Raw genomic sequence first — 12,146 nt, 5'->3', positions numbered from 1 at the left:
ACACATACAGTATTGTGCGCAGATTTAATGCGCAGGATTTGAAGCTGGGTTCAGTCTTGCACATCAAATCCTGTGCATCAAATCTGCACAGAATACTGTACGTGTGAATAGACCATACTGTAAATGGGCACTATCATCTGCAAAAATAACATTACATGTATACTTGTAATATACATTGGTTACAAAATGTGTATATTTTTGGGTGAAAAAAAATTGTCTTGTGCCTCGCGGGGAGCAGATCTGTTGTCATGGCAGTCTGAGGCCTCTACTAGTGTTCTATGGCTGTCACGCACACTCTACTGCTATGGCCTTCCTATAGCAGACTGTAGCAGAATGTAAAAAAAATAAAATAAACATATTTGGTGCACAGAATTGTTCATTATTAAAATATAACCTGTATAGTGAAATATGTAAATGAAAAATTAATTCCAAAAGTCAGAATTGCTGATTTTCAGTCTCATCACATATCATAAAAAAAAGATAATAAAAAAACAATCAAAAAGTTCCTTCTTAGCTAAATTGCTACCCATAAAAACTACAGATCACAATGAAAAAAATAAGCCCTCACACAGCCTCTCTGACTGAAAAATAAAAGTTGCGGAAATCCCTGACTCTGTCAAAAGAATGTGTGGTGGCGGCGGGATTTGTGGTGCAGAGCAGATGTTGTTACCCTAGGGAAAGATGGTATTAACCCCTTGTGAGGGGCAGATGGTATTAACCCCTTGTGTTCGGGACGCCAGGGTATGGTTTAGCATTAACCACCCGAAGGTATACCGCTGGATCCTGGGCTAGGCACAGGGGCAATGAAGACACCGACGCCAAGTTACGGACAACGGTAGCTTTACTGAGGGTAGACAGTTGTTACAGTCAATGCAGTACAGCCAGGGAGGGCCCAAGGAGGTGACCAATGACACAGAGACCTCGCAGGTTTGCTGGGACTTGTAGTAGACAGGAGAATTTAGTGCAGGCCACGCCGGTTAGACAGAAGACTTGACTTGACTGACAGGACAGTGACTTCAGCTTACTTGCACTTGACTTGAGGCTGCAGGACTTGAATTGAGGCTGCAGGACTGGACTTGTGGCTGCAGAACTTGACTTGAGGCCTCTGGACACACACACACTACTTGACTGCACAACTTGACTGGACTGGACCTCAGCACAAAGAGAGAGCAGAGTTCAAAGAGAAAGAGGCTAGCTCCACCCAGGGCTTATATGGGGTAGACTAGCAGGGAGCCCATAGGTCACCTTTGGGGTCAGCTGGTCACTAGTACCTCCTGGGTAACAATCACATGGTACATTTATTAAAGGTACAATACACAATATAATACACAACCTATTTACATGGGGGAAACAACTGCAGGGGGTCCTGGGGACACTGCCTGACAGGGCAGGGAAGCTACGGGTAAACACCATCTCGTACTGGGACACCACAAATGATCATGTTTATTCTTCTGGTGAAATCTGCTCAGATATGCATGGCCGTCTATGGAGAATATCTGATCGGTCTCTAGACAGATTCAATAATGTGAGAGTAGCCCTATGCTATGTTCACATGGTGAAATATCCACAAAGAAAATATTCATGGGAACCAAGAGCCGGCAGGATATGCCGGCCCTAGAACCGGTCATAAAGGCGCCATCTCATAGACATGTCTATTCTTTCTGCGGACTCCAGAGTCAGGATTTCCACGGCAGAAAAATCTACCACGAAATTTCTGCTGTGTGCACAGTGCAGCAGAATCCCATTGAAATCATCACAATTATATTAAAATATGCTAAAGATATACACTAAAATGAAGAAGAAAAAACAATGATAAATTCTGCCCAATGTGTCCATTCTATGGCTTTGTCTATACTCACAATCTGCACCAAAGTTGAAAATTTCTTCTGGAGAGGCAGAACTTGCCAGTTGTGTACCATTCCTCAGAGTTAAGTCATCTTCACGATCCCCGTTCATGACTCCTAGAAGCCCTTGGGTTTTATTTAAGAATAATTCAGGGAGAAGGACGGAGATGCTCAGAAATGCTTTTATGGCTCTCACTTCCACCCCAGCTCCAGAAGGGAACATCGCCGTGACATTTGATGGAATTGGAGAAAATAGAAAAACTCCTGGAACAATAAGACATGCCTTACTTTATTAATGTTCAATACGCTATTTACAGCCATTAAGAAGTTGCTTTATATTGTATAATGTACTATACAATTCTATCAGTAGTGTTAGCAATAATCTTGTAGCAATATCTCTTTCTATACCTTATTTTTTAGGCATGACTACGTATGTATACACTAAACACATAGGGATGTGAACTACCCATCTGGTATTAAATATCAGCTGTAGCCTTATGACAGCTTCGTAAGTACAGAAGCTAAATTCAAATAGGAAATGCATCATACAAGGAAAGAACCATCAACAGCCCATCATTTGTTTTCTTTTTACATGTTTTTTGGTCCTCCACATGGTAAAGGGCTCTCACGTTTTATTAGAAATCACATTTTTGTGTCATTAATATCACATTAAATATTTAGGCACACAATTGCATTAGGATTACATACCAGTTCTACGTTGTATGCACTTAAAATCATTTATTTAAAAAAAATATTAAGTTGATTATATTTTAATACACATTTAGGATAAGATGAGCCATAAGGGAAGTTAAAGAACCTTGCACTATACCACCACGTAATTTCTTTTGTATATTATGAATATACCAGAAAAATTTGCATTAAATGCTCCATTGGTTGCCATATTATGGATAAATTCTCCACTATTCCAAAATACTGTGCCATATAAAACATAAATTCTGCCGCTAGACATGTAATGGATAGGGGATAACATGTCTGATCATGGGAGTACCACCACTGCGGACCCCCGCGATCTCTGCCGTGACAACCCAGCCATCTGGTGCACAGAGCAAACTCTGCTCCATGCCGGATGACTGGTGAACACAGTCTCCATGCCCCCTGCATTCATGTCCCCGCCCCCGCACCCCCAGGACATGAATGAAGGAAGCGTGGCATGACTTCACAATCACACAGCGCCGGCCCAGAGATCACTGGGGAGGAGGATGGTGCCCTTGAAGTTAGATCCCCCGTGATCAGACATGTTATCCTCTATCCATTGGATAGGGGATAACATGTCTAGGGGCGGAGTCCTCCTTTAAATACTCCATGAGCCACCATACACTGTGGATAAGTGTTTTTCAAATAGCATGCCTTCAGCTGTTGCAACACTACAACTCCCAGCATGCTCGGACAGCCTTTGGCTGTCGGGGCATGCTGGGAATTGTTGTTTTGCAACAGCTGTAGATGCGCACAGTTACCATTCAGAACATAAAGCTTTCTGGCCACAGGCAGCATCATCTATGTCCCAGCTGAAGCACAGACTGGGATAAAGTCCAGGAAGGGAGGGGGACTAGCACTCCTCTGTGTTCACTCCTCTCCTATCAGACTTTTGAGAGGAGGGGTAACAGAGTAGCCTGCAGTGATTGGATAAACAGACATAGCACAGCAGACACAGGGAGGAAGTGAATGCATAATGAATGAGAGCGGGCATAGTACTTGCCTCTGGCACACCTGTTCCTGAGCAGTGTATATCAGAATGAGTGAGCAGCAGATCAGAGACATTTGTGAGCCAAATACAAAATCTAGACATATTAGAAGTTTAGAGACTATTGAGCTTAGAGATTTTTTAAGAAGTTGAGAAAAGACCCATCTGTAGATTTTTCTTTTTTTAATTTTAACTCAATAACAAGGAAAATGTATGTTTTTTTTATTAGTTGGACAACCCAATTTTAACACAAAATTTTACCTTTCATATCCATCCAGCTCTGTTCTTTAAAACTCAGGACTTCTCCATTTAATAGAGTTTCCAGTTCCTCCTGTGTTCCATTTTTCAAACGCACCTCAACAACATCAGAGTCTTCTTCTTGCATGGCCACTGATGAAATGCTGGCCACATTTATCTTGTCAGATACTGAACGCCGACGGCGAGCTCTATCGTCATGAAAAACTGCGATAACAGATGCTATAAAACAAGGACAAAATAATAAATACAAGCTCAGATAACTACCTTAAAAAATGAAGGCAATGTATGTAATTTTAGTTTTTTTAGTCATCAAAATTTGAGGGTCAGAGAAAAATGCATAGCAAAAACCATGCAGTTTTATTGCAGATTGCTGCGGTTTTGTTGTGCAGTTAACCACAAAATGACAGTTTGCTGTAAAAAAAATTGTGTTTTTTTACAATGCATTTTTTCAAAATGTTATAAAAAGAACACACACAAAAAATGGCACCATATAATCCTAGCCTTAAAGGGAATCTGTCAGCAGGGTCACCCAGACTAACCTGTTGGTACTGGGTAATTTTGTGAGTGACACTGATCTATGTTACTGTCCCCCCCCAAGTTCCATCATTTTGGAGATATGGACAAAAACATTAATATGCAAATGAGTGTGTTTGGAGTATTGGGAGGGTTTCAACAGTGACACTCCGGGGCCGCCATGGTGGAGATCTTACTGAGCAGTCTCATTATAACATGGCTGTCACAATTAAAATAAGTTTGATTTAGCTTCTGCCGCTCCCCTGGTGCCGCTGATATCACTCTCCCATTCTCCGGTGCAGCCATCTTCCTGCTTTTGGGGCCCCACACATCAGATTGCCCCTTACCAGCCCCTAATTACCAGCCACAGCTATATCCCACCTCAGCCATTGATTGACTTAGCATTATGTATTGAGCCTGGGCAATGCCTTTTTCCTGGTGCCCGAGTTTGATACATCACACTGCCGCTCAGCCTATCACTAGCTGAGGTGGCACATTGCTATGGCCGGCGATTCGCTAATCAGCACTGTGACTTGTTGGGCCCCGAAATCAAGAGGAAGACCACATTGGATGACAGGAGAGCGATACCAGCAGCATCAAGAAAGCAGCAGGAGGTAAAGTTTGTTATTTTAAGTGCAGCAGCCCAAGCATCATGAGTGAATGCAAAATTTAGTTTTGTAGATTAGAGTGGCCAGATTTCAACACTGTATTTATTTAATTTCTGTGCATTGATATATAGAGACTTTACTATTTACCGTATATACTCGAGTATAAGCCGAGTTTTTCAGCACTATTTTTCGTGCTGTAAATGCCCCCTCGGCTTATACTCGAGTGAACTCTCCGCCTGTCAATCCCTTCTCAGTGGTCTTCAACCTGCGGACTTCCAGATGTTGCTGGGTGTTGTAGCTTTGAAACCTCTGGAGGTCCGCAGGTTGAAGACCACTGCGGCCTTCGTCATCATCCAGCCCCCCCCCCCCCCTTTGTTTTGTACTAACCTCACCTCGGCGGGAAGGAAGGGTGAGCTGGTCCAGGCCATCTATGCTGCAGGGACCGTCAGGTGGGGATGGGTAGTCGTTGCAGGCTGTCCATTTTCACCGGGGGGCTTCTTCTCCACGTTTTGGGCCTGCCCCGGACTAGTGACGTTGCCTTGACGACAACGCACAGGGACATTCATGCAAAACGTCCCTGTGCGTCATCGTCAAGGCAACGTCACTAGTCCGGGGCCAGCCCGAAACGTGGAGAAGAGGCCCCCCCGGTGAAAATGGACAGCCCGCAACAACTACCCATACCCACCGGACGGTCCCTGCTGCATAGATGGCCCGGACCAGCTCACCCTAAATTCCCACAGAGGGGGGGTGAGGGGGTGAGTACAAAAGGGGGGGGGGGTCTGGATGATGACGGAGGCCGCAGTGGTCTTCAACCTGCGGATCTCCAGAGGTTTCAAAACTACAACTCCCAACATGCCCGGACAGCCGATGGCTGTCCGGGCATGCTGGGAGTTGTAGTTTTGCAACCTCTGGAGGTCCGCAGGTTGAAGACCACTGATGAAGGGATTGACAGGTGGTGATGATGAAGGGGGGGGAGGATGACGGGGGTCTGGATGATGACATGGGGGGATGATGTATTTACCACCCTAGGCTTATAGTCGAGTCATTAACTTTTGCTGGGTTTTAGGGGTGAAATTAGGGGGCCTCAGCTTATATTCAGGTCGGCTTATACTCGCGTACATAAGTTACCAGATTATCTGCAGACAAATTTATTTTAAAAAAGGTCACATCCCAGTGAGTCTGATTTAGGCTAAGTTTCCACTTGTTTTTTTTTCTGGCAGTTTTTGGAATACTGCCGCTGCAGTTTTTGAGCCAAAGCCAGAAATCTATTCAAAAGGAATAGGACATATAAAGGAAGGACTTACATTTCTCCTCCCTTATGGATCCACTTCTGACTTTGGCTCAAAAACTGCAGTGGCAGATTTCCAAAAACTGCCAGAAAAAAAAAACAAGTGGAAACTTCGCCTTAGACTTCCTCAGACTCATATCCCTTGCCCGAACCCCTTTTTATATTGAAGTTCCCACTCATCTGACTACATTCAAGGAATGGGGGAAGCAACAAGATAAAGCAGTATTGGAATCAGGAAACCAAAGGTTACAAAATGGTATATAAATTCATTTTTTTATACTGACCACAGGTCCTCTTTAAGGGTATAGAAAAAAGCAAAAAACCAAGGGGAGGGGTTACATAGGAGGAGATTTATGAAAACCTGTGCAGAGGAAAAGTTACACAGTAACCCATAGCAACCAATCAGATTGATTTTTTTTAAAGGGCCTCTGCAAAAATTAAAGAAGCAATCTGGTTGCTATGGGCACCTGGGCAACTTTTTCTCTGCATGGGTTTTGTTAAATCTCTCCCATAGTGGTTACATATTATTATTACTTATATCAATATTCTATGTTGTGCAGTAAAATACAATTGTTCACTCCAATGCTCACTCAAATAGAGGCTTTCCCGCAAAAAAAAAGAAATTATACAGGGCCTAATGTTAGTAAACCAAAGGGACAAAGGGGGAGATTTATCAAAACCTGTCCAGAAAAAAAGTTGCCCAGTTGCCCAAAGCAACCAATCAGCTTGCTTCTTTCATTTTGTAGAGGCCTTGGTAAAAATGAAAGAAGCGAGCTAATTGGTTGCTATGGGCAACTGGGCAACTTTTCCTCTGGACAGGTTTTGATAAATCTCCCCCAAAGTGTGTTATTACGCTTATTGTTGTGGCAGCCATTTTTAACAAATAATAGGAAGTGCAGCCAATTTGTTCTCTATTTTAAATTTGCTTCTCGACAACTGATGGTAAAGTCATTGCATTCCTGTTGCGTGAACATGCCGAGAAAAGATAGGCTTGCCAACTGATACTAAGGAACTCATTCAATAGTGACAACCAACATGGCTGCACTTTCTGTTGACTAACACGTTTAAATAGAAAATAATCAATATCTTAGTAATTAAGAAAAAAATTCTTCCACCACTTATTCTCAGCAAAATGTATTAAACTAACAGGTCATTTGTATACTTTATGATCATGAAGTGCAAGCCAGCTAGCCACGTCACGCACACCTGTAAGTAGCGGGTCCCTAACATCCCTAGTATAAAATGGTGCCACACTGAGCAGCGACCACTACCGCCGCAACACCAGTGTCCACAGGCATAGCAACCCCAATGCCGCCCGAACCAGACCCTGGGCCGCACCTCCCCACAGGCAGAGTGCCGCAGCAGCAATGGACGCAGCACAGCACCAGTGACAAAGCTTACTTACCATGTGCTCACAGTCAAAGCCTGGGAAACTCCACTCCACACATTCAGCACAGGTGTTTTTAATTAGCAGGAGACTTCATATGGGTTTCCTCCTAGCATTCTCTCAGCCCTCTGGCAGGCAGCACATGGTAGGTGTTCACACTGGTGTGGAGCGCTATTGCAGCCGTTGTTACTATGATGCTTTGTCTGTGGGGCTTGGTTGGGCAGCAGTGGTGCTGCTTGGCCACTGGGTCATTCCCCCTGTGGGCTTGGTTCCACGGGGTGGTGGTCGCTGCCTGGCGCTATGCCAGTACTAGGGACCCACTCTGACTAAGTGGCCTTGACGTGGTGAGTGGTCTTTTTGATCAAAATGTATAGTAACAACCTGTTAGTTTTTGAAATTATGCAGTGAAGCAAAAAGATCAAAATACAAATGGTGGATGTGCGGCTATGTTTCTGTTTCATTATTTGTGTTTTAGATTTTAAAGCTTGAAGTGCATTTCTACATTTTACATTATATTTAAAGGGATACTCTTCTGCTAGACATCTTATCCCCTATCCGAAGAATAGGGGATAAGATGTCTGATCATGGGGGTCCTGCCGCTGGCACCCCCGCGCTGCACCCTTTTCCATGCGTTCCTGCAGGACTTGAGCCCTGCAAACGAAGGTCACATGACCTGAAACACGTCATGAATGCTTAGCATGTTACCTTCTTTGTCTACCTTCACTGGCGAGTGTATTATTTGAAAACCCATAAAGTTCAAGATATTTTACCTCGGGTAAAGCTGGCTACATTTCAAATTGCTCTTTCCTCTCAATAGAAAAAACAGCAGTTCCAACATTGTTTTTAAGACCTTGTCTTTATGGCATCCATTACTTTATAGTTATAGTTATAGCGATACTAAATTTGTTTTATTTAATTTGCACAATTAACTGACTTTTTATTAAAAAAATAAAGGTTGTCAATTTATAACTATACCAAAATAGCTCTTTTAAAAAATATTACTTATGGCTACATTGACAGTAAGGGGAAAATGTTATGGCACTTAAAATGCACTAACATAAAACCATTTTTTTTTTACATTTTTTCTCACAAGATGTGCTACATTATTAGGAATTCATGCCACAGAGTGAAAAACTTAAAAGCCCAAAAAACAATGGTAGAAATGTCAAACAAATAGTTATCTTGGAGTGGTGGGGGGGGGGGGGGGGGACAATAAATGAAATAAATGCCAAAATAGTCTCTGTATAATGCAAGGCAAGAATTTGTAAGATCTATATATTATATTGAATGACAACACAACCACAAACCCACCTGAGGGTTGAGCAGGTCTTGTTTCCTCGGACCTAAGAATCTGTGAGTGTTCCTCTGCATGTCGTGAAGCAAAAGTTTGGAGAATAAATTATAATAGAAGTTATTATTTTTAGATCATATTATATTTGATATTATTTTTTCCACAATCTTTATATATATATATATATATATATATATATATATATACTAATGTGTTGCAGCTACAGAGCTACAGTATTAGCAGAACCATGCAACACAAAATGCATCTACAATGTGAAGAACCTGGAATGCTGCGGATCAGGTGCAATACTAATATTTAATATATTAAAATTTGAGATGTAGCATTATTAAGAAATGATAGCTGGAGCTCTGCATAGGCAGATTTGATAAATACAATGCATTCTACCTGCAGCTACTGGTGCTTAGGAGCATATTGCATAATGTTTTATTATTAAATGTATTATATTGTGCAACAAGCTTATAGGCTCCCTCTAAAGTTGGCTACACAAAGCCTGCATGTTATCTTCTTTTAGATCTACATCTATTCATAGGACCTGGAGCACTGAATTAGAAAAAACTATCTCTGCCCAGATTACCCAAGAATAGAAAAACAGCAATTATTTCTTCCAGCACCACCAAACCTGTCATTAGGTTGTGTGTGGTATTACAACTGCGCTCCATTCACTTCAATGAAACTGAGCTGCAATACCAAACACAACCTTAGGACAAGAGTGGTGCTGTTTTTGGAAGAAATCAGCTCTGTTTTTTAAATACTATATAACCCCTTTTAATAATTGTGGCCTTAAAGGGTACCTCTCATCAAATAAACTTTTGATATATTTTAGATTAATGAATGTTGAATAACTTTCCAATAGCATGTTAATGAAAAATATGCTTCTTTCTATTGTATTTTTACCGATCAGTCCTGTCAGCAAGCATTTCTGACTCATGCTGGAGTCCTAAACACTCAGAGCTGCCAGCCTGCTTTGTTCACAGCCAAAGAGGCTGTGAACAAAGCAGGCTGGCAGCTCTGAGTGTTCTCCTTTGTGAACAAAGCAGACTGGCAGCTCGTAGTGTTTAGGACTCCAGCATGAGTCTGAAATGCTTGCTGCCAGGACTGGTAGGGAGACCCCTAGTGGTCATTTCTTCAAAGTGGAAAATTAAATAGAAAGAAGCATATTTTTTAATAACATGCAATTGTAAAGTTATTCTGCATACATTAATCTATAATATATCAAAAGTTTTTTTGATGAGAGGTACCCTTTAACAATGACATAAGGTTAAGAGGAGAATGAAAAGATTAACACATTCAGAATGGATCACAACAAAGGTACACTCACCAAAGGGATTTTTCACATGACAAGAATATGTCACTAGCATACATTGATTTCTGCAGAGTATTATCAGATAACTTTTAGGTTAGTAGGGTAAAGAAGCCACTAGGTATTGGTATTTTGTAATTGGTATAGAGATTGTATGCTGGAACATTTTGGTCCCTATTTTAATGCACCTGAATTTTTGTAAAGTGAATTATTGTGATATTGACTACTACATCACAATAAATTGTTCCTTGTCATTGCGTTCAACAAAGGCATATATTTTTGTTAAAAGTCTAACAATTCAATTAGTTCTGCTTTCCTTTTATAAATACAATATAAAAGAAAAATAGTCTGAGACATTGCTTGCTGCATCTACATAATGCACCAGTAAAATTATCCTACAAACTGCTCCCAAATCAAAAAGTAAATATCTTGAAGCTACAATAAGCATCAACAATGTATACAGACAGCAATATACAACAATGTATACAGACAGCAATATACAACAATGTATACAGACAGCAATATACAACAATGTATACAGACAGCAATATACAACAATGTATACAGACAGCAATATACAACAATGTATACAGACAGCAATATACAACAATGTATACAGACAGCAATATACAACAATGTATACAGACAGCAATATACAACAATGTATACAGACAGCAATATACAACAATGTATACAGACAGCAATATACAACAATGTATACAGACAGCAATATACAACAATGTATACAGACAGCAATATACAACAATGTATACAGACAGCAATATACAACAATGTATACAGACAGCAATATACAACAATGTATACAGACAGCAATATACAACAATGTATACAGACAGCAATATACAACAATGTATACAGACAGCAATATACAACAATGTATACAGACAGCAATATACAACAATGTATACAGACAGCAATATACAACAATGTATACAGACAGCAATATACAACAATGTATACAGACAGCAATATACAACAATGTATACAGACAGCAATGGGCAATATCTGGTAGCAATGACCAGTCACAGGATCTCAGTATTGACTAGTGATGCTCGCGAATATTCGCAATTTGAATTTTAATCGCGAATATCGCATATTTGCGAATTTGCGAATATAGCACTATATATTCGCAATGACAAATATTAGCTTTTTTTTTGTTGTTGTTCACAGTACACATCACATTGATTACTGAATCCCTCTCTGCTCCTCGCATATGTGCATATTCACAAATATTGAGCCCTCCCTTCTTTAATGGTATAGGGAACTAATGGGCTAGTGCAGTGGTCTATAACCTGCGGACCTCCAGATGTTGCAAAACTACAACTCCAGCATGTACGGACAGCCAACGGCTGTCCGGGCATGTTGCGAGCTGTAGTTTTGCAACATCTGAAGGTCTGCAGGTTGGAGACCACTGCACTAGCCCATTGGTTCCCTATACCATTAACCTCTTAAGGACGCAGCCCATTTGGGCCTTAAGGACGCAGAAAATTTTATTTATTTTACGTTTTCATTTTTTCCTCCTCTCCTTCAAAAAATCATAACTCTTTTATATTTTCATCCACAGACTAGTATGAGGGCTTGTTTTTTGCGCGACCAGTTGTCCGTTGTAATACCATCACTCACTTTACCATAAAATGTATGGCGCAACCAAAAAAATACTATTTGTGTGGGGAAATTAAAAAGAAAACCGCAATTTTGCTAATTTTGGAAGGTTTCCTTTTCCCGCCGTACAATTTACAGGTAAAAATGAGATGTGTTCTTTATTCTTTGGGTCAATACGATTAAAATGATACCCATGATAACATACTTTTCTATTACTGTTGCGCTTAAGAAAAATCCCAAACTTTTTAACCAAATTAGTACGTTTAAAATCCCCCTATTTTGAAGACCTGTAACTTTTTCATTTTTCCGTA

The 12,146-nt window shown here is 40.9% G+C and overlaps 1 protein-coding gene across 1 annotated transcript in view; it reads right to left on the bottom strand.

Moving 5' to 3' along the window:
• Positions 1 to 12,146, bottom strand: part of SUSD2 (sushi domain containing 2) — a 288,175-nt gene that overhangs the window by 144,165 nt on the left and 131,864 nt on the right. The window contains exons 10-12 of the mRNA XM_056537221.1: positions 8,912 to 8,965; positions 3,808 to 4,023; positions 1,860 to 2,108 (exon numbers count right to left, since the gene is read on the bottom strand). Of these exons, the coding sequence (XP_056393196.1) occupies positions 1,860 to 2,108; positions 3,808 to 4,023; positions 8,912 to 8,965 (519 nt within the window). The remainder of the gene's footprint in view (positions 1 to 1,859; positions 2,109 to 3,807; positions 4,024 to 8,911; positions 8,966 to 12,146) is intronic.

Source organism: Hyla sarda, chromosome 1 (genome assembly GCF_029499605.1).
Source record: "Hyla sarda isolate aHylSar1 chromosome 1, aHylSar1.hap1, whole genome shotgun sequence".
Taxonomy (NCBI): Eukaryota; Metazoa; Chordata; class Amphibia; order Anura; family Hylidae; genus Hyla; species Hyla sarda.
This window is presented reverse-complemented; position numbering and strand designations above follow the sequence as displayed.